General features: G+C 50.0%; 2 protein-coding genes across 2 annotated transcripts in view; both read left to right on the top strand.

Moving 5' to 3' along the window:
* RNF43 (ring finger protein 43) overlaps window positions 1–22668 on the top strand; it is a 66221-nt gene extending 43553 nt beyond the window's left edge. Inside the window, exons 2-9 of the mRNA XM_082776032.1 lie at window positions 2082–2204; window positions 6520–6594; window positions 7908–8039; window positions 8548–8649; window positions 9254–9409; window positions 9950–10052; window positions 10442–11971; window positions 19550–22668. Coding sequence (XP_082632158.1) covers window positions 2082–2204; window positions 6520–6594; window positions 7908–8039; window positions 8548–8649; window positions 9254–9409; window positions 9950–10052; window positions 10442–11971; window positions 19550–19593 — 2265 coding nt within the window. The 3' untranslated portion in view covers window positions 19594–22668. The remainder of the gene's footprint in view (window positions 1–2081; window positions 2205–6519; window positions 6595–7907; window positions 8040–8547; window positions 8650–9253; window positions 9410–9949; window positions 10053–10441; window positions 11972–19549) is intronic.
* A 515-nt stretch (window positions 22669–23183) lies between these two features.
* SUPT4H1 (SPT4 homolog, DSIF elongation factor subunit) lies at window positions 23184–26056 on the top strand. The gene is made up of 5 exons (XM_082776334.1): window positions 23184–23332; window positions 23629–23735; window positions 23826–23881; window positions 24092–24145; window positions 25634–26056. The coding sequence occupies exons 1-5, from the start codon at window positions 23264–23266 to the stop codon at window positions 25699–25701; spliced, it is 354 nt and encodes a 117-aa protein (XP_082632460.1). The 5' UTR covers window positions 23184–23263; the 3' UTR covers window positions 25702–26056.
* The last annotated feature ends 338 nt before the right edge of the window (window positions 26057–26394 follow it).

Raw genomic sequence — 26394 nt, 5'->3', positions numbered from 1 at the left:
CCTCACCATCATAACTTGCTTTCATGGTTTGGCCAGACCCATTCTTGTTTCCTAGTACCTGGTTTTGGAGTGTCAGGGCACCTGCGCTTTCAGCAGGGTAGTAGTTTGTGTGATGAAGCCCTCTTCTTCAGGGACACAACCCTGCGGTGATCTCCACGGGTCCCCCCTGGAAGCTCCCCTTAGACGTGAGGGGCAGGATCCGGCCGAGGGCCGCACCCAGTGGCAGCAGCTCCAGCCACAGCCCTGATGGAGTCAGGCAGGTGCCAACAGGTGCCAAGGGGCACTCCGGGGCCCAGCAGGGTCAGCTCCGAGCTGGGCTTTGGCTGGAGCCGGGGGATGCGGGGCACAGCGCAGTGCGCCAGACCAGCCTCAGCGCCACGCACCACCCCAGCAGGTTCCCTGCCCTCTAGCTCAGAGCGCTGTCTCCCCACGCCCTGCAGGCTCAGCAAGCACATTTTGCATTTCCAAGTGAACGGAGGTGCCGCCGGTCTCCTTCAGCTTTTGATGTGTCCCATGCAGGTGGCTGCATCTGGGCTAATTGTCTATGCACCTTTATTGTCAGCAGCAAGATATGGGCACTGCACAGCTCCCGAGTCGCGCTGCCTTGAAGGACCTGTTCCTGCTGATGAGGTGTCTGGGAGACCCGCTTGTTTGCTAAATGGCACCATCAGCGTGTCTGAAGCTAGGTGAAATGAGCCCCGTTCTCCCACTCTCTGCAGTCAGGTCTGCAATTGCAACTGTCAGAGAGCAGGAAATGGCTTCCCTCCCGCCCCTGTTTTAAGCCTGTCAAGTCAGCAGCCTTTCTGCACAGCACTGGAATGTTGCTGCAGAGTTACTTGCAGAGTAGGACATGCTGCTGGACACTCAGGTGCAATGCCTGCCCTAATCCTGCTGTTTTATAATGCTGAGCTTTCTTGCTCGTTTCCTGCATTTCCACACACTGATGCATTAATAAAAGCTGCCCAACACCCTTAGTATTTATAGCTTTTTCTGTAATGTAACCGCTGTGTGCTTTATACAGCATAATTTAGTCACAGAGGAGGATGCCAGCCAGCTTTTCTAGGAAAAGCTGGGAAGGTTCATGCAAAATGACAGGACTTCCCAGAGGGAGCCAAGAACCAAATTGCAGTTTCCTTCGACCTCCCGTCATTTAGCACAAGACTGTCTTCCCTCTACCGCCGGACTGAAAAATCAGAAGCAATCACACACTTCACAGGCAGGGACCAGTGTGGCACTCAGCCCCTGGCAGGACTTCACCTTGCCCTCATGTCCCTGTGATAGGCTGGGGCAGGCCATGGCCCCTGCTGCAGGATGCTCCACAGAGGTGTGCACCTAGGCATGGTGCCCCAACCCCATCCCATACGGATGTCCCATGGTGGCTGTGAGCTCTGCTCCCCACTGCCATCAGTTTGGCACAATGTGGTGAATACTTTTCCAGGACTCACAGGGATGTGGTTACTGGGATCTTATCTTCTCCCCTCTCATTCGTGGTATTTCTTTGCTGCTACCTGTTCTGAGTTTTTCAACAGTTCCTTTGGCTTCTCTTCTACAAATTCATCATAAAGTTGTTGAGTCTGGTGGCAGAGGAACAAGAACTGCTGATTCTCTGAGGGCACCAGGAGTTTGCTTTTCTTGTAAGCTGGGGAGCTGTGCATTGTGTCGCTGCTGCTTGCAAGCAAGCTGGCTGTGGGAAGTGGGTCCTGTGCCTTGGGGTCCCAGCAGCCCCACAGCAGCTGAGCCAGCACTGTCTGCACACCCCAACCCAGAATCCACACAGGTCTGGCTTTGACTATGTCACTGGGACAAAGCCAGACCTGTGTGCAGCCCATGGTAGATACTTCACCTCTCTCTGGGATGTTTCCCTGGTGGACCAAACAGTGGCTTGCTTCTTGTGGCATTCAAAGCCTCTCTGACGCTCAGACACAGGATGTTGCAGTGGGTAATGCCCACTGCAGGGATCCCAGCGGTGTCTCCTACACATTCTTGGCAGATCCTTGAGACACAGAGTTTGCAGTGAGCTCAAGCCACCCTTTGCAGTGCTGAGCCCCAGGATCTGAGTTTCTTTTGCTTTTGTCCTGCAGTCCCACCCGCTGTCCCTGTGCAACACCAGTGAGGATGAGCACACGGAGTCGGGATTCATCACCATTGTCAAGCTTGAGCAGCCAGATCGGGATCCCAACCCATGCCTGTCGCTGGCTAACAAGGTATGTGCAAAAAAAGTCCTGAATGGCACCAACCTGGGAGATGAAACCTGTGATGCACAACAGAGTAAGAGCTGGAGGAAGCAGCAGGGCAGGAAAGAACTGCTGGAGGGCAGAGAAAAGAACAAGAATAGAGCATGGACTTTGGCAGAAAGTATCCTCTGGGAGAGACGCTGTGCCAACCTTCCCTAATACCCATTCCTCCTTACTTTTTGTACTTCCTGGCTTTGTAAAAGGTATAGAGTTTTCCCTAACTTGACTGCTCTGGGACAGCTCAGACCTTACCTCAGCATCCCGTACACTTTACTGCCTGGCAGCCCTGTGCCCCGCATTATGCACCCTCCCATTGCTTGCTGGCCTGTTGGAGGGATTTGTGTTTTCTGGTGTCCTCTGCTGTGGGAACCATGGACACAGAAAATGTCTTCTGTCTTTTAAAGTTATATTGCATTACTTCAATAGATGAGGCACATGAAGGATCAACACTGAGCAATTCAGAAAAATGCAAAACAGGCAAACTAGAAACAGAAAGTGACTCTTTAACAGTGAGGGCCACCACCACCTTATAAAGGGATGGGAGATCCCAGAGGTCTTCAGATCAGGTCTTCTGCAAAAGAGGTGCCTTAGTGAAATGGCAGTTACTGTGTCAAAAGTTGAGGTCACTGGTACAATTCTCTGGTAATAAGGAAGTCAGGTGAGAACGAGGGTCATTTTAAACCTTAAAATCTTTGTGTCTCTGATAAAGTTGAGTGGATAAAGCTAACATTAGCTTTTTTCTTCAGTGGTTCAGTCTATGTCCTTTTATTATCTCTGTAGAATATGTTATATTATTTTCCACAAGCACTGTAAAAACAGAGTCTTGTTTAGCTCTACTTTGTCTGGATTGCATTCAGGTGATGTAGCCTCTGTTGTCTGCTTTCTGCTGGTGGTGACATTGTGCTGGGAACAGGGTCCTTTCCTGTCCTCCCTGCAGCTCGGCTGAAGAGGGCAGGTAAAATTAGTACTAAGCAGCCCTTCCTGCACAGCAGATTTTTTAACAGAGGCTGTGGTGACAAAAGCAAGGAGATGTGATGCTGTGACAACTGCTGTGCGTATTTGCCAGCTCAGGGCTGCTTCCTCACAGCCGTATGGGCAGTCAGACAGCAGTGCCCACCCCTTTTTGGACTGGATGGAAGCCTGAATTTGGTTTGCTGCTGCTCTGGAGCTGATGCCAGCTGTTAGCACAAGCCAGCACTTAGTGTGCAGGAGTTATTGACCTACTGTCAATTATCCTGCACCTGCAAAATGGCCTGGTCACACCTAAAGGTGCTAATGATGCATGAGGAGGGTAGGAGAAAGAGCACACCCACGGGCTTCCAGTGCAGCCTGTGATACACGTAAGAGCAAGGACTCTGCAAGTGTTTTAGGGAGCACAGCAGGGTACTACAACTGTCCTGTGCCCATCCAGCTGTGAACATTGTGTTACAACAGTTGTGCTACCACATCTCGTGTGGGCATTGCTGTGGGCAGCAATGCCAGGTTTGGCCAGTGCAGCTACCGTGGATGAGATTGAACAGGAAGGGAAGAGCAACTTCAAAGATTCATATTCCATATAAGAACATAAAAGCAGAAGACTTTTAAAACTGTTTTGCTACTTTTGTCCTTAACCTCTCTGGCCTCAGCCTCTGATCACAGCACTGCAAGTACCAGTGTATTACTGAGCCTGGGGATCAGCTGAGGAAGATCAGCACAGGGAGGACAAGAGATGCTCCATTGCTGCATCCTCACTAGCCCTGACCTTCTCTAGCACTTCTAACCCCACAAGGCAAATAAAACCCTCAATTCATTGCCATGCATGTGGCTTGATAGAGTGACTTTGATAGAGGCTTGATAGATGGCCTTTAGCCATCTTTGCTTTATTACCAGAGCTGAATCCACCCCTGGGTTTTGAGATCCAGCTGAATATGATGTCAGTCATCATCCTGCCTGCAGGCACTCCTGCTGCAAGATCTCACCAGGAGATGCTTATAGCTCTCTCCCCCACGTAGGGCTAGTTTAGCCATGAAATACAGACAAATGCTCCTTCAGACAGCTACATCCCTGGGCCCTCCTTTTGCCTTGTACCCTGGCTCCTCTACCCGCTGCAACTGCTGTCCTTCTGCATCAGGGTCCAGATGCTTCTCCATCCTCTTGAAGCTTCTGCCAAACTCCTTCCCTCCAGCATCAGACAGATCTCTGTCCTAAAGGCTTTGGACAATTCTTCTCCTTGACAGCAGGTGGGCAGCTGTAGGATGTGGCTGGTGCATGCTGGGGCAGAAGCCTTGCTTCCTTGGCATATGTTTCCTGTGGCCAAACTCTGCATGTTGAATTGCAGTGCTATATCAATGGTGATAAAAATAGCCGTGTGCAAAGTGTTATCATAAACTCTCCTGCAGCTGTCACCCAGCCAAGCAGTGCACAGACAGCACTTTCAAGCCCAGCATAAGAATGACTCCAGCAGCCGCCTGATGCACTTTCTGCTTCTCTTCTCTGAGATTCTAGTGCTAGTTCAGCACCCAAAGCTAAAATTGTTAGGGAATGTGTCTGGTCTGCTTGGGGAGAGGTGGCCATGGAGGATGCCTCTGGAGTCAAATCAAAGTGATTCATTTATCCTTCTGCTGCTGCATCATTTGCAATTCTTTGGTATATTTTTTCCCAAGTGAAACATTGATTGCTAGTCTGGTTGACAGACTGCTGGAATCTCCTAAATCACTGTGCAAATGCAGATCTGCACTGAAAGTGTTTCAGTCCTCAAAGAGCAAGGGTAGCTATGCCATGTGGCTGAAGAGATCTGTCACAGAGACAGCAAGCACTCAGAAAATGCTTGCAGCAAGCAGGTTGTGAATACCAGGTTGTGTTCTTTGCAACAGGAGTCTGTAAGATGTTGTGAAGAATCGCTTGTCCAGTCTCAGTTGTTTGTTTTCCCATCATCAGTGTCTTTGGCAGGATAAAATCTTTGTAGAGCTCTTCATTGTTGATCAAAGCTTGACTGGCTCCCATGGGTGGAAGTTACTACTTGAAAGTCCTGTTTGTTCCTTGGTGCTGGCAAACGCTGAGGTTTCTTTCATCCCAGGCAGGACCCCAGTCTCTGATCCCTGCCCTGAGCCTCTAATCCCACTTTTCCATCTTTCCTATCTGTTCTACCAAACCCAGGAGTGTCCAATCCCATCAATGACTCAGAGCCCTCAGCCCTACCTCCTGGAGCTCCCCAGTCTTCCCCACCATCTGCACCTCCATTCCCATCACTGTCCCTGTCCCTGTCCCCCAAAACAGCACCTGACCCTGGCCCCCAGCTCCTCCCTGATGAGCACGGAGGCTGCTGCTCACCCTGTCCTTCCCAGCGCACCGCTTTTGATATTGCAGCTGGGAAGCTGCAGCACTGACCTCTGCCCCCAGAGCTGGAGTTTGGCAATGCAGTGGGCAAACTGCTGCAGCAGCTACAGCAGATCCCTGTTTGCACAGGCGCTCGGGACGCACAAATCAAAGCACTCCGCATGAGTAACAGCAGCCCAGCCCTGCACTTTGTTCACGTTCCTGTCTCCCTTTCACAAGAGGCTGCCTCTGCTTACCTTAAGGGCTCGAAGGGCTCAGTGGGAGAATGTGGGTGACCACATGAGGTTCTTTGGTGTGCTTTGACCTCACCAGGATGGTATTTACACTCACTTGGGTGGGCCTCAAAGCTGTCCTCATCAGACTGCTGCAACGATGAGGTGGGCTGTGAGGAGCACAGCAGGGTTGATCCTACTCCTAATCCTAGACCTGCATCCCAGGGATCACGTCTCCCTGATGAATGTGGGGACCAGGGATCAGAGAGAGCAATGTATATGAGAGTTGGTCCTATAGACAGCCCCCAGCTGGTGCAGCTGCAGTGGGAGCTGGGGACCTGTGGCAGTCCCTGCTCTCCTGGGACAGGAGGCTTGTCTAGCAGTGAGCAGTGCTAATGGAGCTGCAGATCTTCCCAACAACCCAGCTCTGAAGCAAAGGGGCCCATGGCACAGACATGCAGGGGATTTGGTGTCTAGGTTTATGGGTTTCTGTGACTGCAAGCACACCAACAAATTTGTGTCTGAAACTGTGTGGGGAAACCTTCCATGAGTGCTAGAGCTGTAGCAAGAGCAGACACTGGTTTCACTGCAGCTCAACACAAATCAGAAATGAGGGTGTAAGCTATTTTGTCAGTCTAAGCAGCAGGTGTTTCTTTCTCCTGTGAAGAGCCAGGGAGGCAAATGCATATCCAAATGGTAGATGTTAATATAGATGTAAAATATAAAATGTCTACTCAAGCTTCTGTTCTTTTGGACAGGCAAAGCTGGCAGGGGAACGTGGAGCCCGTGCTATCCTTTTTGACATTACCGATGATGAAAGCGCTGCTGATCAGGTACAGACCTCACTGATATTACCAAACAAATTGCAGTGCCCCTGTCACATCCCTAAATGTGCACAGGTCAGGACCTACCAGCCACCAACATCCAGTGGGATGTCCCAGGAAGATAATGCAAGTTGGATTTGAGTGTTAACTCTTACACAGCTTGTCCATGCTCATGGACAGTACTTTTCTCTTTTGCTCGTCCCTTGGTGAGCCTCCGGATCAGCAGGCAGAACAAGCAAGGCAGCAGCTTGTGAACAGCACCTTGCTGCTCTTAAAGAACATCGTCTGGTCAATTGAATGTTTCTTCCAGGAGCTGGATGCTTCCTTGTGGGAAGTCACAGATTAACAGGGCCCATCTGGTAGGGACAGCCCTGTTGTTATCTAGAGGAAAGGTGATTTCTCAAGTTTTCAAGCAAAAGTCCTGGCCACCCTGGTATGCTGTTTGTGATAATCCTGCTACAAGTTAGGCATTGGCCTATAGACTTCCAGAGATACCTTCCACCACCATTGCTAATCTCTGGAGGGGACTAGGTTCCTCGTTGGAATAATCAAGGTATAATGAAAAACATCCAGCCCTAGATAAGAGGACAGATAGGAGAGCTGGTTCCTGAGATCAGCAAAACTCTGGTTTGATTCCTGGTCACTGGATCCATCCCTTGTGTTTTTTTCATGCACTTAATTTCTAATGCCAGAGAAATGTGGAAGCAGGTGAAGGCTCATGAGGCAATGCTGAGGTTGCTCAGTATGCATATGGGAAGTATGCATATTGGGTCGGGTGGCCACCCCAGTTCAGGTCAATGTGGAAGAGAGAACACATGGACTTGCTGAGCCTGCTTGTGCGAGGCTGCCTAGACTATATGTCTATGGTGGAAAAAGGTATGGTCAGAAACAAACAATGTCCTGTAGATCACAGAGGGAGGAGAGGGGAGACTCTGATGTATCTCACAGGAAAAGGAGGTGAAGTATTTCTGCAACAAAGGCAGCACTCAGTGGTGCTGTTGGCAGCTGCCACATGGGAGAGGAGAGACCAAGGACTTTTGCAGTGGGGCTTCAAAGAGGAGCATGAACAACACTGAACAAAGTGTCCAGTTGTGCATGAGGAGGAGACACTATTGAAGGAAATAACGAAAGCTGTTCTGAAGAGTTGGTGAAAGATTCCATCTGATTCCCTCACAGAGGGATAGTGCAATCTGGGGGAGCAGTCTTACTCTCTGAAGTGTTTACAAGACGTATTGGGAGGAACCAGATGTGCCCGGGGAGCTGGGATAGTCCTTGTTTCAGGCTGTTCTGGACCATCTCTCACAATGTTTGTTTCTTTACAGCTGAGAAAGCCCAGAGGGCTGAGTCAGCCTGTGGTTCTGATCAGGGGCCATGATGCTGAGCTGCTCATGGGTGTCGTGAACAAGAACAGAGAGGCCCATGTGAAGATAGAGGTCAAGGAGCCACCAGCTTGGGTGAGACACACACCATTCCACTGTCTTCTGTATCCTCTCTCCCAAGGACTTTTCTAAAGCTGCTGGGTTTTCCTCCCGATGGACAGAGATCACAGCCCTTTGCAGGAGCTCTGCAGAGCCATTCTGCTTATCTGCATCATTCAGATGCTTTGCTGCAAATAAATGCTCAGAAGCTCTTTCAGCTTATTTAGTTCCTTTTGCTTAAAGATCATGAGTGAGGTGAGAGGATTTCCTATCATTTTATATGAGACTGAGCCTTGATTTTCTTATCTTGTGCTACCTTAGACCGCAGCCTATAGTGAGCTGAGGTGCTGCAAAACAAAAAATCCGTTCCTGCCAAAGTGTGCAGAAAAGTCTGAACCCTTTTTCTTTCAGCTGTAAAGAGCAAGGAATCAGAGTTGATGCATTCAAAGGCCGATGGTCAGGAAGAGATCTGAATTCCCCTGCTTATCCTCTAATTCCCACCTCTGCCACACAAGAGTAATCTATTTTCTGTTTTATCCATCAGCCAGACTACGATGTATGGATTCTTCTCACGGTGGTCAGCACTGTTGTTGTCATCATTTTGATTTTTGTTGTCCGCACAAAGTGCCAGCTGAACAGGACTCAGGTAAGCATACCATGGATCAGATGTGTCTGAGGAAGCAGAAACACAACAATGGTAGCCACAAACCCAGTTTGGGGGAAGAAAAGTGCCTCTGTGACCTGGAGACAAGGCAGGTGCATGCCAAGGGTATGTGGAGCATCCCTTGTGCAGTGGCCTCGCTCTCCTCCCACCACCCCATGAGCATAGCAGCCTGCCACACTCCCTACACCTTTCAGAGCTTGTCTCAGCACCTAAAGCTGCGAAGTTGGCCTGCAAGCTCTTGATTTTAACAGTGTTACCTGTAGAAGATTTAGTATTTTAATAGAAACTAATTAAATAAAAGTCTTTACAGAGCTATATGTATCTCCAGATTTGAAAATACCCTGTTTTTTCCAATAGAAAGACATAAAATCCGGAACTGCTGAGTGGTTTTGAATGGCCAGTGCCAGACGTTTCTTGCTGGTGTCAAAGCCCCCTCTGGCTATGCCAGGTTAGGCAAAGAGTCGCCTCTGGAAATGAGTATTGTTCTCAAATCCCCAATAATCCCATTTTGAAAAGTGGAAGAGCCTCAAGGAACATGACAACACAAGGTTGACCCTCTCATGAAAGCCTCCTTTCTTTCTGTCAGGACTCCTTGCAGCAGCAGACCATGCAGGCCATCGGGCAGCTGGCCACACGCAACTACCAGGCCAGGTGCCGGCAGGCGTCACGGTGGGACTCCGCCAGCAGCTGCAGCTCAGCCCCAGTCTGTGCTATTTGCCTGGAGGAGTTCAGCGAGGGCCAGGTAGGCTGCAGGCGTGGCTGCTAGTGAGCATCAGCTCTGAGCTGCTTGGCTGTGGGCAGGCAGAACTGCAGAAGGAGCTGAGCAGCTTGGCAGAGGTTGGGGGACCTTGGGCGTTTTCCTTCAGCAGCTCCTGAAAGTTGGGAAGGGGCCATCACTGATGGATATCTGCCTGCCCCTTGGCCAAAAAGCAGTGGCCCTGCTTGCAGATTCCAGTTCCCTACAGACGGGTCTCCAGCTGTCACTGAAGGATAAAATGCCCCTGATGTGTCCATGTTGAAACAATGGGGCAAAAGTGGGGTTTGCTTCTCCAAAACAGTCAGCCCATAATACCCCTTTACCCTGAGGACTAGCACCAATCCCAGGCATCACCCCCCAAAGCTGCATGCAGCCTCCTCTGTGCAAAGCTGGGCAGCAGGTGGCTCACTGTTAGATGTCTCCATCCTTCAAGTCTCACTTTCTGGAGCATCAAGAGCCCCCCTCCCTATGCTCAGCTCCTGGGACATGGTTCTCATTCAGCCTTCTCTCCCTGTTTCTCTTTAGGAACTGCGGATCATCTCGTGCTCCCATGAGTTTCACCGGGAGTGTGTTGACCCCTGGCTGCAGCAACACCACACGTGTCCACTTTGCATGTTCAATATTCTTGGTAGGGCTCAGACACAGCATTTTCTGGTTCAGGGGGACTACATACCCTTGGGTGATGCAGTGGGTGCATCATGGGAACGTGTCTCTGTGCATATGGGTATATGGGGTGGTGAGTGCATGGAGGTGTGGGGGATCTCTGTGTGTAAAAGCCCCCATCCCAGTGGTGCACAGTGAGGTGCTGGGCTGGGGCAGGATCAGAGCCAGTCTCAAGACCTATGGGGAAGGGAGGTGAGGGCTGGGGACTGGGGCACCAAAGAGGGTGCAGGACAATTTGCTGGCAGCCATGAGGACACAGACAGGACGTGGGTATGTAGTAGAGACTCATACGTGCCAGGCCAACTGTATCTGGGCCACAGGACATACGCTGAATACTACCTTCTCTCTTCTCAGCCCGAGACTCGGTTGACCAGGCCCCAGTGGCAGGCTCCAGGTTGGCCCCTCGGGACATGGAGCCTGGACGGCGACTGCACCTTTTCCGCCAGCACCCAGGACATGCCCTTTACCACCTCCCACATGCCTACCCTCAGAGAAACCTCAGGAGCTTCCCCCCAGAGCCAGCCCATGGCAACCCTTTCTTCCACTCTCCGGAGCTCTCCCAGCTGGATTTCAGCACCATCCACTACATGCCCTACAGGCCAGCCACCTCTCTGCCTGCCTGCAGCCACCCATCCCCCCTGGTCCCTGGCTTGCAGGGCCAGCAGCATCCGAGCCCCACAGCATGTGGGCAGCCTCCGACACCCCATAGGATGTGCCCCCTGCAGCCCCAGCCCCCCTGCCTGGGACTCAAGGCAGCCCTGGCACAGCGGCAGCACCGGGCACCTGCCCTGCGCCGAGGGGCTGGCCATGGACACCAGCACAACAGCAGCGGCTCCGGGGAGAGCTATCTCACGGAGCACAGTGGGTACCTGGCAGATGGGCCGGGCAGTGACTCCAGCTCGGGGCCCTGCCACGGTTCCTCCAGCGACTCCATGTTGAACTGCACAGACGTCAGTCTGCAGGGCATCCATGGCAGCTGCTCCACGTTCCGCAGCTCCCTCAGCAGTGACTATGACCCGTTTGTGTACTGCAGCTCAGAGGGGCCCGCCACAGACAACGGGCAGGAGCGGCAGCGGCCACCAAGGGAGACGCGGCCCAGGTCCTTGGACCTGGTGGTGCCTGGGGGTGCTGCTCCATCCAAGGCCCAGGTGCTCAGCCATGTCCACTACCACCACCACCAGCACCACCACTACAGACGGGACGCAGAGTGCCCTCCTGGGCGGGCCGGCCAAGGGCCTGGGCAGCGCAAGTCCCGGTACTCTGGGACCAAGGTTGGCTTCCACGGTGCTCGGATGCAAAAGAGAGCTGAGAAGAGCCATCATTGTCAGCAGCCTGTGGAAGGCAGCACGGTGTTACAGGAGGCACCTCCAGCAGGACAGACAGCCTGTTCCCAGCAAGGCCGGGAGCCCCCACATGTCCCCTCTGCTTCTCTAAACAGGTTGGACTTCAGTCTAGATGCCACCAGACAATCAGGAGCAGCAGGCACGTCCCCTGTCCTGCTGCTGCAGAGACACACCTTACAGAGTCGTCACCACAGAAGGAAAAGGAAATGTCCCCTGGAACCCGACCCCTCTCTCCTGCCTGAGGACTCAGCCTTGCCCAAAGCCTGTGACACTCACATTTCTCATGGCCACCCCACTGGCCACCGCTGCTCCCCTGAAGTCCAGCCCCTGATCCCAAGCGCTTCCTTGCCCTGCAGCTTGGGTGCTCGGCCACTTTGGAAGTGTTTAGTGCCACAGTCTAGCTCAGAGCTGAAAAAGCAGGAAGAGGGGATGTCAGGATGGGAGGGAAACCACACAGTTCCTGCTGGTTTCTCAGGGATGGGCACAGCAAAGCACAATCTGAGTCTTCGCCTGCACTGCCCACCGCAGCAGTGTAGTCAGGGTAAGTCTGGTATTGGCCTCTTCTTTCAGCAGGCAGGTGAGTGGAGGTGGTTTGCTGCAGGATGGGCATGAGGCTGCTCTGGGTGCTGGTAGACATTTGCACCTTAATGGTGGGCTCTCCTACAGGACCACTGGTGACAGAAGTTTTTCAGAGCTTACCTGTCCTGAGATGATGGCCTGAACAATTAGCATGTGTTAATACATCAGCTGAGTGCACCAAACCCTGCAATCTCATCCTAAAATAATACAAGTGAGAAATAAGGAAGCTGTTTAGGGGGTCTCTAGCCACTGGATTATCTCACAAAGGAAAGGGTGGAACCACAATTCTAAGTATCCTTACCGCAGTCTGGATGTCCTAGTGGCAAAGTCATTATTGTTAAGGCTTAGTGGGCTTAGTTGATACAGTTAACCCCAGCCTGCTGGACTCAACAAGGAAATGAGTGTGCATGGCCGGATGTAGTAGAGGAACAGACTAAATGAGTTTATGGATTTGCACATCCCTCCTGTCTCACCTGCCTCTGATGTGTGGGAGTTACTTTTTAGTGTCTTCTGAAAATTAGGTGTAATTAAGATTTGGCCTTTTGCCTGTACGTCAGTTCTGGCTCTCTCTGTGAGAGGGAAAATACCAGAACATTTGAAAGAGCCAGCCCAGGTTTAGCTCGCAAGCCTTGCTCTCTTGGACTCTGCAAATAGCAGCCTGCAACTTAGCAAGGCCAGGTGCTGGCAGCAGAGCAGCACCTGGCTCCCTTCCTCACCCTGCCACTGACTCACTGCAGGTCCTGAGGCAAATCATTTTGATTTAGGTACCGAATACAGATCTGGCTGCCTAATTTCTGTTAAAATGCCGGCCTTAAACTCGTGACTCACCATGCCCATTGTACCACAGAGATAATAACTTCCTCCCCATGCTTGTCTATCCAGCCCAACACCACGCCCAGGCTCCTGGTTGTGCCGTGCCTGCAAGGAGGCATCAGGGCAGGGGGAAAGGCCGGATGGGCGCAGTGCCTGCGGCACGCTGGGCTCCCAGGCTCCCAGGAACAGGTTTTTCCCAGGCGCAGAAGAGCCTGGCTCTGCAGGTGATGGGGGAGTTTGTTCAAAGGGCCTGGAGGGAGGCTGCCACTTCAAGAGACACAGAGGCAGCAGCACAGGGATGTCTCTCCAATTTGCTGGTAGCTCTGAGGGCTGATGCGCCCTGAGCTGGAGACGGTGTGTGGCGATATCCTCAGGAAACAGCTCTGCCAGGACTGCAGCACAGTGGCAGGTTGCTCAGGAGCTGGTGTGAGCTCCCACTGCAAAACAAAGCCGAGGGACCAGTGTGACTCAGCATGGACCTCTCTGTCCCCAGCCCAGGTGCTGGCTGGGAAGGGACAATATCTGGGGAGGCAGTGCCACACCTGGGGCCAAAGGAGCCATGAGCAAGGGGGGACCAAAACAGCTCCCAGGGTTGCTCCATGTCCCTCTCACAGGGAGTGTCCTGTGGCCTCGTCCACCAGCCCACCATGGCCAGGACACGCAAGAATTGGCTGCCACCAGGACACACCAATCTTTCCATCCAGGTCTCAGGGCAGCTGGCGCTTCTTCCAGATGTGGCTGTGGAAGAGTACAGTGCAAGGAAGCACGTCACACCTTGCTGCTGTCTGTGACAGTGCAGGGCTTTGCCACCCACTGCCATCCTCCCTATGGGCTGCAGCAGTGTCTGGGCTTCCCTGGCAGGCTGTGGCCCAGGAAACTGCTGAAAGAGGAGCCCAGCTGCCACCCATTGGGGTGACTGTTCCCTAGTGTGGTGTGGCTACCTCGCATCTCCATGTTGCCTGGAGGCTGACACCATAAGCACATGGTGGGATGTGCCTCATGGTGCTGTGTTCTGTGACTGCACCCTGAAGTTTCAGGGGTATAGGTGCAACTGTCATTTCTTCATTCTTATATATTTTGTACCATGAGAAACAGGATCCCTATATTGGCTTGCCTGCTCTTAACTTCTCTCTATAGAAGAAGTGTATGAGCAAAAGAGCAGACACAGGAATGGACAGATTTAGAAATGGAGGTGCCAGGCTTGTGCAACACCATGCACTGGCTTTGGTGGCTACTGTTGTGTGTCCTTTGTAGGAAATGTGTGATGTACTGCCAGGTTTTGGTACTCTTTGTGATAAAACTCATGTTTTAAGCAGTGCCCCTTCCCTTCCCTTCCCTTCCCTTCCCTTCCCTTCCCTTCCCTTCCCTTCCCTTCCCTTCCCTTCCCTTCCCTTCCCTTCCCTTCCCTTCCCTTCCCTTCCCTTCCCTTCCCTTCCCTTCCCTTCCCTTCCCTTCCCTTCCCTTCCCTTCCCTTCCCTTCCCTTCCCTTCCCTTCCCTTCCCTTCCCTTCCCTTCCCTTCCCTTCCCTTCCCTTCCCTTCCCTTCCCTTCCCTTCCCTTCCCTCTGTCTAAATTTTGTGATGTTTTATAGCCTGTGTTTTATTCTCCCCTGGTCTGTGCTCCTCCCTGCCTGTGACCCCCACACTGGGAGGATCTGTGCTGGGGACACCCTGGAGATGGAGGAGGGAAGGTGTGTCCCTCCAGCCTGGAGGGAAGGAGGGAGCAGGGATCCCCCTGGGGCACTCGCTGGCCCAGGGGACCTGCTGCTTGGGCTTCACAGTTCTAACATGGGGCTCCAAGGCATTGCAGAGGTACATGCTGCGATGCCTCTGTTGCTTTGTGGATTGTCCCAGAGGCCCAGATTTGTGCCCATCCTGATGGTGCAATGGGGAAGGCACTTGACACTTGCCCAGAGCCAGCACCAGCGTGACTTTCAAAGCATGTCCATTCAGGAAGCCTCTGGTCCCTCTTACCTCATTTTTGCCAGGAGCCCAAAGAACTGCTGTGTTTTAAAGCAGTGTCACTCTAAGTCTGTTTCACTGTAGTAGCTTCTGTGGTGCTTTCAGGAACAGACAGAGAGTCAAAATTTCCTTATAAGATTTATAAAATAATAGATTTTACTTTATTAGGAACTAGTAAAAGTTTCAGAGAGCAGAAGCTTGTGCAGGGGTTATATGGAAAAGCCATCAAGCTGAAAACATGTTGCTTGTAATGACACAACTTTTAAAGCTCTGATCACATCAGTACTTTATCTTACAAAGTCACTGCACAAAGATCAGTGGAGAACTGGTAAAAACAGCAAAGAACAATCCCAATAGACAGTCCTGTTTAAATGGGACACACAAAATATAGACAAGGAGTCCAAAGAGAAATGCATGTATGCCTCTAGATAAGTAAGTGTTGCAAGGTTAAAAATGTAAGTGGATGAATCAGAAAGCCTAGTTTTATATGAAATTTTTGACATGAACTTTTCAGAAGAATCGTAAACAACAACAAAAACACGGTGGCACTCTGCAATTTCCATGTGAAATTACAGACAAGAGTATGCCTTTTCTGGGGCACAGGAGGGACACTGTGTATTAAGGAGAGTATAAAGTCCCATGACAAGTAACACAAAATCCCCAATTGTACCTAAGTAGAAACACTATGGAATTTGGGTTATAATACAGTGCATTAGCACAGTCTGCAAACAAGTCTGTATATAAACATGAGACTCTTCTTAAAATAATAGTGAAAGAAGCAGTCAAAAGAAAAGATGCTTTTGGGCACAGGGATCGTTTAAAGATGCAGTACCAGAAGCCCAGAGTCATACATATCACCAACCACAAAAAGGCCCCAGAAAAGGCTTGGTGGGGCAGCAGAGCAGAGAGAGCAATTAGAAGCAATAAGCCATTCTTCAAAAGTGAAGGTGTTGCCAGACAAGAAATCAGAAGAGAGTTGGATGTAAAGCTAAGTGCAGAGCCATGGTGAGGCAGGCCGGGAAAGACTTCTGTGAACAACTTGTGAAAAACAGAATGACTACTGGTGCAAGCATTTTCAGCTCCATCACAAGAAAGAAGCCTGCCAGAGACTCTGCAGGTCCAGAGAGTAAGACAGGCCTAAGAGGGATGTTCAAGGGTTGTTAACAGCAAAGTAGAGGAGCAAAATGAATTTGCTGTATCAGTAATCAGCAGGGAAGTGCTTGAGGAAGTTCTCACCCTGGCACGTCTCTATTCAGGGCATGGGTTAGAGGATCCCACACAGATCAAGTCATCAGTATGAGCATTTCTGAAACAAATCAGTAAAGTGAACAGTAACAAATTGCCAGGGTTATTGATTATTCACCTGGGCATTCTGCAGGGGCTCAAATACAAAACTGCTAAACCAAAAATGTGGACTGTAATCTGTTACCCGTGCCCAGACCCAGAAGAAAGAGCTGAGGGCAGTATCAGCTTGAAATAGCTGAAGGAACAGAACGATGAGCCTGACTTTCCTGGCAAGCAAATTGTTAAAAGTTCAAATACAGGGTCTGACTTGTAGACACATGGCTAAATGTGAAACCCAGGGGAGGAGGCAACACAGCTTTTGTAGAGAGATAACGCCTCCCAGATCTTTTAAGGGAATGAAGCTCTCAAAGGATAAAAGGGAAGGTGCTTTCATAGGTAAATAACTGGCTAAAAAATAGGAGACAAAGTGCAGATCAGTCTTAATGGAGGAAAGTTACTCGGAAAGGGAGGGAAGTGGAGTTCTCCAGCTGTCAGCACCTTTCAGCAAGCTCATAAATATTCTGGGCACAGAGAGGAGATAACAAAGTTTTAAGAAGACAAAATCCTCCAGGATTGTCAGCTTTAAAACTGGTTACAAAGTGCTACAGAAGGATCTCCTGTTGCTGAGTTATTGGGCAATAAAGTGGTGGGTGAAATTCCATAACATAAAATGCCACACACAAGCAGAGCTGCTTCTAAATGCCTACACACAGTGATGGGCCCTTCTCAGCTAACTCAGAAAAACTGCATCCTGGACTTGCTGTTAGTAGTTCGGTCAACAAGTCAGGTGATTATTATGAGCTAGCTGGGAACAAGTACAGGACAAGCAGAAAGTGCCATCATGCAACTGCATGAATCTGTAGTGCTTTCAGAGCTAGAATGCACCACCCATCACCACTTCTCCCAAAAGGATGTAGTAGACCTGGGAGAAGTACAGGAGGATCGAATACAGTCACAATGCTAAGGCTTTTTTGAGAAAGCTGAATATAGAGACTTTCATTTGAGAAAATGATGACTAGCAAAGGATATGAAACAGAGGATACAAAATCAGATAGAGCAGGGGAGAACACAGCTAAGAGACACTGTTTCTTATAACAAAATAAGTAGTGGCATCAAATGGGAAACAAGCTTTAAAACACCCAGTAAAGTAACACATGGCATAGAGAAACTGTGATGTTCATTGCCCAGAGGATGTACATGCCAGAAGTAAAATGGGTTCAAGAGCCTAGATCAAGAGCTATCAAATGCAGAGATGCAAATACAATCTCTGGCTCAGGAAGTCCCTAAACCAGGGTTTCCAGAAGCTGACAGTGCTCCTGTGGGATGTGGCACCCTCCAGGTATGTGCTTACCTCGCCCAGCTGCAAGGTGAGGCTGAAGCTTGGTAAGGCTGAATCGCAGCCCCTGTAGAAACTCCCCTTTCCCAGGCAGTACCACGCACTGGCATCATGGGGAATAATGCTGTCTGCAGACATCACCAGGGTGCCTGCAATGGCCCCAAAGATGCTTGCATAACCCTGGAGTTTATACAGCTTTTCTTGGTGGGTTTTGCATAAAGATACATCCACACTTTTCTTGCCTGGGAGACTATGCCAAGGACTTACAGCTCTGACTAGTTTAAACGAAGAATCAATCCTCAAGCAGCACTGAAAGGCTCTTTTTAAGAGAAGTCAGACAACTAGCAATGAATTACATCTAGATGGCTTCCTACACCACCCCAGCATGCAAGGATCTCATCCCAGAACAGCTGCATTACTCCCTGCGCAGAATGAAACCTCTTGCTTTCTCTCTCTGGGAAATCTCATCTCCTGCAGCATGCTGTCAGCATCCTCCCTCTCTCCCCCAGCTCCTGCTTGTCTTCTCAGCTATTCCCTTTCATGTCACGTCTTTGATCTTTGCTAGAGAAGGCGAAAGGGATTAGGGGCAGGGAAAGACCACCATTACAAGTTAATACCCAAAGAACAAGATTTCTGTTGTATCAGCAAGGTGTGCTCCTTCAGGCCATTGCTCTGTGCGGTTCTCCACAGCCAGCCCAGCAGCTGGGGATCTCTCACCTATCTCTAGATTCAACACTTTTTTTAACTTTTCTTTTGGTTTGTATTGACATTCACACACACAAACACAGTTTTCAGAAAATACTTTAATAACCCTCTTTGAGGCTCAGGACTTCTGATGATCACAGGGCAATCAAAGCTATACAGACTCTTCTGCATTGCACATAAGCCAGTGTACATGAGAAGCAGCTGGCAACAGCTTATTCAGCATACTGGCTACACAAATCACAAGTGCCAGATACTCTCAAACTCTGCCTTCTGGTACTTTAGCCATGACCTGCACACATACATATATATACATATAATGCTGTGTCTGTCCATTCATTTTCCCACATCTATTAGCTACATTTTCAAAGCAGATTCCCCTTTAGTTGTTTTCTTCCCATATATTTAATTTGCAGAGGTTTTGTTCCTACAGCTTGCAATTTGTAATGAACAAGACTTTGCTGTGACTGTTTTGAAAAGACGTTTTGAATTGCTCTCTGTGAATAGCTATATGGGCATTTGGTTCTCTTTGATCTCAGGAACATTCAGGAAAAGGGAATGTGAAAAATAATGCATGTATGCATTTACTGGGCTATGCTTACTCTGTGTGAGAGGCTTGAGAGACATCTGGGAAAGGGAACATGGTGCATGCACAACACTCAGCCACATTAGAGAGAAAAAGACTATTTGAAGCAGTAACTGAGGGTGCACAGTTTCTAGGCAGCCCTTACTTGAATGTTTCAATGCAATCTACTCAACACTTGCCTGTCAGTAGTTCACCAGGCGAGGGCGGCTGGTGAGGAGCATGAACTACAGACCTTGCTGGCTGGCCACAGAGGACTGGCATTAGTGGCCAACAACAAGTCATTGGGTTTGGCTCTTTTGAGACTCTGAAACAATTTGTGCAACCTCTGAACACCATGAAATGCACGTGCCATACCATTCTTGCATGCACACCTCTCTTACAGTCTCCTTCTGTTGTCTGGAGTTTCTTTTGTTGTTGTCCCCTGTGCCTGGAGTGTGATGCCGTGGCACTGTGTGAATATGAACCAGTGTTATGTTTTGGTGCTAATCATTTTTTAAAAAGGCTGTATAGATTTTCCTTCAAGAGCAAACATCAAAAAGCCTTAAAAGAAAATATCTAGTAGGAATATGAATCCTGAGATTTGCCATATCCTTAGCCTGTATTTTCTGAATATTCAAGTATGAGTTTGATGCCTTATCCTTACGTTTTATTGTGCATTGACATAACCTGATTGTAGAGGGGGTAGAAAAGCCCCTCAAAAATACTGAGAGAAACTTTGTGGCTTTCACTGCAGAATCCAATCTCCCTATTGCAATAGTTGAGGTCCCAGCAGTGCAAGGTCCCGAAGCATTCAGCTTGCTGTAGCTTACACTTTTTTTTTTTTGTTTTGTTTTGTTTTGTTTTGTTTTTCTGAATGCAGGATCTGAAGAGGAGGTCCAGGATGTCCATGAACACTCAGTTTAATAAGACACTGGCTAATTTGCTTACGGGAGAGCTGAAGTGAACAAAGATGTTCAGCATACCAGCCGTAGTGGAGCTCACATCTTGGTCTCTGCACAGGAAGCATAATAACCAGCCCTGACCTGCAAGGCCCACACTGTGATGCAGACTGCACATAAGCAATGTGATGCTTGTGGTCTCCTCATGTTTTCCATGTTGCAGTGGTCACACAAATGCAGAGTTGTGTTCTTCAGGTCTTCTCCTTCGAAGGCACAAGCAGCCTGTCTTCATCCAGCAGCATCTGTCTGCATGGGCTAGCTTGCTCAGAGACCAGTTCTGGGAGTCACCAGCTGGAGAGCTCGCGGAGTGAGTGCAAGCTGCTATTTTGGCATGTTGATGCCACAGAAGGTTTTGCTAAACACTTCAAAAATAAACAAGTCTTCATGACCAAAAGCTGCAGAAATTACTTTCTGTGGCCCCTTAGCTCTTGACTTCATTTGCTCTCTTAGGTCAAAGCCAGACTTCTTCATTTAACTTTTCCACTTTTATCTCAGACACAGCAACAAGCTGTTCTCCATCTCAGCACTCAGGTCTGCCCTGCAAGGTGCTTCTTCTGACTTCATTGGAAACCAATATCTCTCACCACTTTTGATGACTTTGTTGTCCCTCAGCCATCTGCTGCATTTTGCCAGCAGTGGTAGAGGTGAAGATGCAGGGACAATGGCCATTTCTGAGAAAGAGCTGGGTCATGTTTTCTCCATTGCAAAGAATCCACCCTGTCATTGGGTAATGTGAACAAGTCTCTCATTCAACCTGTAACTTCAGCTATCCTCAAAATAGGTGTGGTAGCCAGCCCTGTTAAGAGCTTACATTTTTGAGCATACTTCAAACTTGAGATGCCCCCATCACAGGAGTCATGGAAAGTCCCTGAGTTCACATGACTCGACTCCTGCTTCTCTCCTTCCTCTCTCATTTCCCCAAGACAGAGCAAAAAGTCCCAGCAAAAGCATCTGTAAGAAATGCAGAGCAGAGCCCCATCTATCACCCAGAGTTATCTTTGTATTTCTGTGAGATGCTTGAAATGATCTTGCAAAGGAGTTTTTCAAAATACCCTTTTGCCTTTTCTAGCATTTTGATGGTGGAGAAAACCTGAGAAATTTCTAGGCTCTGGACTTACTCCCTTCTTACCCCATTTGTGGTATGGTTTTGGAATATTCCCAATTCTTGTTTCCTATGCCTCATAATTTGGAGACATACAAGTAAAATAAAGTCTGGCAAATTCAAAAGATAAACAGTTTTCCTGCAGCAGGGAATGAGACTGTGGAGTTCATTGCCTTGAAGGATCATTCAGGCCAAAGAATTAGCCAGATTCCCATGTGGAGTGCACGTTTGTAGGGCACCAAGACTATCTCAAGTTTTCAGAGTTAACGAAACATTGGCAAGGGAGCTGAAGGTAACTTCTGAAACCTGCTATAGGGATAAACATTCCCCCCATCTGCTCTGTGGTAAGTTTTCTGTATCTTCCTGTGAAGCAGCAGCCTCTTCCCCAGGCCAGGAGTGCAATGGTTAGGCAGTCCCAGTTCAGACTAATCATGCCTCTGCCTTCCTTCATTTCTGATGAAGGTTTCTACGGGGCTTGCTGCCCTTAATCTTTGAAAAAGGCATCTTTGTCCCAGCTGGCAGTCACTAGCATGATGTTATTAAAAGTCAACCAATAACACTGTTTTAAACATAACTTTATTCCTTTGCTGGTGTTCATTTTCTTGTCTCCTGTGATCAACCCACTGCAGGACCTCTGAGTCTAGAGAAAAGCTGAATTTGTCACATTAAAAAAAAAAAAAAAAAAAAAAAAAAAAAAAAAACAGCAGAATTATACTCTAACCCTTTCGGTCTCTTCTTGTTTTATCCCTTGCAAGAAAGTCTGTCTTAAACTAGAGGGAAAAAAAAATAACAATAATAATAATAAAGCCAGGAGAGGGTCTAGATTCTCCCAGTTCAACTTTCTGTGTATGTGGCACATGGCTCCTCTCAACCAGCTCCCTACATCCTTGGCCATCTAGAGGGCTCAAGGTGACTTTAAAGAGGGGGGTGTCTTGAAGTCAGGGTGCTCACACTGGTTTCTTTAGGAGTCAGGAAGGCTGAGAGCCTCCAGGGATGCATTTCACTGCCTCAAAGGAATGAGTGTCTAGTTGGCAGTCTAAAAGTACTTTTTCTCTTTTCTTCTTTATCCTTAAAAAAGGAGAACTCTTGAGTCTGCAGCAAGTCCCAAGGTTACTGGAGAAAGTGGTCAGTACTAGCAAACCCTTTCCACTCCCTACTGCAGTATTACTGGGCTGTGCAGGGCAACGCCCACTTGAAAGTGTTTTCATTTTCTGATTTTTATTCTGCTGCTACTTTTCATCCAGAAAACAGACATCTCAGATGCTAGGCCCTCTCCATGGGGCTTCCTGTGAGAGTGTGCAGGTCTATCTAGGCGGGTTCTCAGATGGGAAGAGAGGGAGGAATTCTATAGGAAGGTGTTTTTTGAATCCTCTTCTGTAAATGGACTACAATCCTTGGCTGCCTACAAGAGAAGAAGTATCATCTGAGAAAATGGGAAATGGTTCCTCTCAGTTCCTGCATATCTCACGTCTTAAGTGATACTTTTGAGTGGTCAGTACCCCTAGGCTCCATCACTAAATGTCTTCAGTATCACTGCAATGAAACAGTTCATTTTCCTTCATTGAGTCCAAAGACCCAGCTGAAAACTGATGGAAGCCAGAGCATCCTGAACTCACTCTATCCACAACCAAGCCATCGGTCCTTCCTCGGGGATGCCTTTCTTCCCAGGACCTTCAACCCCACCGAGTTAGGTTGCTGTGGGCAGAGTGCCTAGGCTGGCTGGACCTCCTCCATTTCTGCACAGAGCCTCTGTTCCTCCCTTCTCTAAAGTTCAGATCCTTTTGAAATGTGAATATAAGTTTTGTTTTTCTGAGTCTGTCCTAGCTCTTGGGGCTTGAGAATAAATTATGACCCAAAACGGAATAGGTTTTATATATATGCAGAACTGTGTATTTATGTCTGATAGAAACAAAGATGTGTGAATATGCTGATGTGCTCAGAAATATATTTATTTACTAATATATTTATCCACGTATCATGTCTGCTCGTGTGTTTTTGTTCTGTACCAAGACGAGTTTGTGTTGGAAACAAGCGCCTGTTCGCCGCGCCACGCAAGTGAGTTGTTTCAGACAACCCGTGGCTGCCGCCGCAGCCGGCCAGGTGAAGCCTCGCTGCCCAGCGAGCGCGGGGAGCTGCAAACACCGCCGAGGTCAGGGCACGGGGCGAGGCCTCGTCCCCCGGGGCTGCAGCAGGCAGAGCGGGCCTCCGGCACCTCGAAGCTCCCGCGACCTCCGGCCCGGCCTCGGCTCCCCGAGAGCCCGGCCCCGCCGCTGGGCTGCGGGCGGCTCCCGCCGGGCCCGAGGCCGCGGCCCCTCAGCGGCTCCCGGGCTCGCCTCTGCCCGCCCTCCCCGCTCCTCTCGGCCCGGCCGCGGTCCCGGCGTGCGGCGCTGCCCGCGGCCTCTCCGCCTCCGTCCCTCCCTGGCGGCGCTCTGCCGCCCTCCTGCGGGGCCGCGGCTGGGCGCAGCCGCCACGGGCAGGCCCGGCCCGGCCCGGCCCCGTCCTGCGCTTGCGCGGCGGCGGCGGCGGCGGCGGGATGGCGCTGGAGACCGTCCCCAAGGACCTGCGGCACCTCCGGGCCTGCCTCCTCTGCTCCCTCGTCAAGGTGCGCCCGGCCCGAGCCTCCCCCCGCCCCGCCCGCGCCTCCCCCCGCCCCGCCTCGGCCTCCCTGTCCCGGCCCGGGCCCCTCTCCGCCGGCCGAGGCCCGGCCCGCCCGCTCGGCCCTTCTTCCGCCCGCCCGGGCCTCCTTCGCGCTCCGCCGGGCCCGGGGCTCCGTCTCGGCCCCGGCACTGGCTTCCCTCGCTCCCGCCGGCGCTGCCCGGCTCTCCCCTCCCTCCCCGGCCGGCTGCAGCCCCTCCTGTCCCCGGCCTGTCCCTGCGCTGACGCTTCAGTCCCCCTCAGACCATCGACCAGTTCGAGTACGACGGCTGCGACAACTGCGATGCCTACCTGCAGATGAAGGGCAACCGCGAGATGGTCTACGACTGCACCAGCTCCTCTTTCGACGGGTGAGTGGGGCCGTGATCAGGGGCTGCTCGGCAGCCCCAGTGCCATGGCACTTTGGCTGGGAGATTCCCTCACACCCCTCTCTCCCACAGGATCATTGCGATGATGAGCCCGGAGGACAGCTGGGTCTCCAAGTGGCAGCGCATCAGTGAGTGTCTCTCCCTCCTGGGTTGGACAGGAGCAAACTGTTCTGCAGCAGACCCCTCTCTGGGGCAGTGGGAGCTGTTCTTTGGGTTGCTGCAGGGGTTTCTGGCTGCTGTTCCGGATGAGGGGGCATCTGTGCAGGCTGAGGCTGGTGGGGGCTTTTGCCCATCTGGCTGTTGCCATGCAGAGAATCTCAGTGTTTTCTTTCCCCCAGGTAACTTCAAGCCGGGTGTATATGCAGTGTCTGTGACTGGCCGCCTTCCCCAAGGTAATGCTGCCGGCTTGTGTAAGGCACTCCTGCACGGATGGCAACTGATGGCTTATTCTGTATACTAAGCATTGTATATTAGCCAGTTACACTCTTGAGTGTATTATGCCATATGTGATAAAATCAGCATTTAGGGATTCAGTAGACACGGTGTGTTACAAACACAGCACACACCATGTGGGTGAAAGGATTAGCCAGGTGACTGCAAAAAGACTTTAAATGGGAGGCTGGGTTCAGGTGTTCTGTAGACAGGTTTTCTACCTGGAGTCATTCAGCAGTCTGTCTGCCAGAAGTTGATATTAAAATGCTGTTGAATAAAACCTGTGATACTGGACAGCATCAAAGTGATAAACTGTGATTAAAGGATGACTACCGAAAGTGGGCACATTTCAAGCTGTTCAGCTACAGGGGAACACAAAGGTTTGTCCATGAAAATGAGTTGTGCAGAAAAGGGTGCTGTTTGAAAAATGATCTTGAGAAGGATGGTTGAGCGGATACCCCTTCCATTGTAATACTGCACTGTTAAGCTATGATGGGTTTTATTCATTTATAAACAGAGTATGCAGCGAGTTGGCCTTACCTTCATAAAGCAGAGATTATACTTTCCATTTGGACAAGAGGCCCTGTCCTGTCCACAGTCCTTGATCAGACATCTAACCTGAGCCCCTTCCTAGGAGTACTACAATCTCACATCTCTGGTATAAAAGCCACGCTTTTGTCTGGAATCCTAAGCCCTGACCTGAGTTCCGCTGTCTGTGTTGGGAGAGATGGAACATCATGAGGTTTGAAGCCTCCTGGCACAGCTTTGGACACATCTGAAACAAGTGGAACATAGCAAGTGATGGCATGTGCTCCATGCAGCTGCAGGCAGAGCACAACGTGGAGCACAGGGCAGAAGGAGAGGGTACATGTAGGAGATGCTCTTTGGCCTTGGTTAGAGTGTGTGGCATCTTCATATCGCAGGCAGAGGTGAGAGAGAACTGGGGAATGCAGGAACCACTGAGAGACTGCACTCAAGGGCCTTGAAGGCTGTCATTTGTCTGTCCCTGGTGTGTGGTGCTGATGAGAGCTATCCTGAACCACATGATGCTATTCTGCTGTCATTTCTTACAGGGTTACTGAGAAGGTGGAACGTGTAGACAAGTCATGGAAATGACTGAGAGGTTTAAGAATTACATTAAGAGCTTGGCCCATGCAGTATGGTCATAATATTCAGACATCTGCAGGTAGAAAATAATGTAAACAAAATGTCTACTCAATTCTTTCCCAAAGCAAAGTGAGAGTTGATGTCTGGGAGCTCTGTCTAGGCATTTAAATCAGAAGAGGGAACTTCACTATTAACAGTGAAGTTTACAAAGTGTTAGAAGAAACTGAGAAGAAGATTGTTCAGTTCTTAATCTCTGCAGTGAAGGCTACATGATACAGCAATCAGATTTTTTTAGGGCTTCTCCTAGAGAATACTGAAATGTGTTTGTCTCCTTGCTGCAGGGATCGTCCGAGAGCTGAAGAGCCGTGGTGTGGCTTACAAGTCCCGAGACACAGCTATAAAAACCTAAGGGGCTCTTGTGCTGTGTGGAGGATTCCCTGGTGCTCCACTGGGCAGTTTGGAGGAGCAACTGGCATGTGGGGCGCTGTTCTGAAACCTTTTAGTTGTAGTATGTGGGAAAATGAACCTGGACTCAGAGGGAGCTTGCTGGCTCAGCTTTTCTTGCTGAGCCAGCTAGAAATACCTATGGACTCAGTCACACTGCTGTCTGACGACGAAGACCATAAAAATCTGTTAGATCCTTGAAAGAGACTGGGAAAGAGGTGTTTAATGTTAATGCACAAACATTTTATAATTACCATGGGTAAGAAGAGAGCTGGGACACATCTGTAAATATTTCAATAAAACATGGTGCTTGGTCAGAATTGAGTCCATCTTGTATTCTCAGTCACAAGTTTCACCTACCACTGAGTGCAGATGTATGAGGAAGGGTTTTGTACTCAGTGCTGGGCCTGCCACACTGCTGGTGCAGTTCAGAGCCTACAACAACCATTGTATAGCATGGACCCAATTCCCATCTCTAGAGGAGGATCCTGCACTTGGCTGAATTGGGGTGTCCATTACTAGGAGTGAGCAGACTTGCAATTTGTCCCATATGTCTCATGGCTGGATGGAATAGGTAGGGTGATGTAGAGTATTCCACGTGGAGGTTGTTATATGGAGGTCACAGTGCCCTGGGCCTGCAGGGTCCTGCAGAATGAAT

The sequence above is a fragment of the Aythya marila genome (genome assembly GCF_965140915.1).
Source record: "Aythya marila genome assembly, chromosome: 20".
NCBI classification, from domain to species: Eukaryota; Metazoa; Chordata; class Aves; order Anseriformes; family Anatidae; genus Aythya; species Aythya marila.
This window is presented reverse-complemented; position numbering and strand designations above follow the sequence as displayed.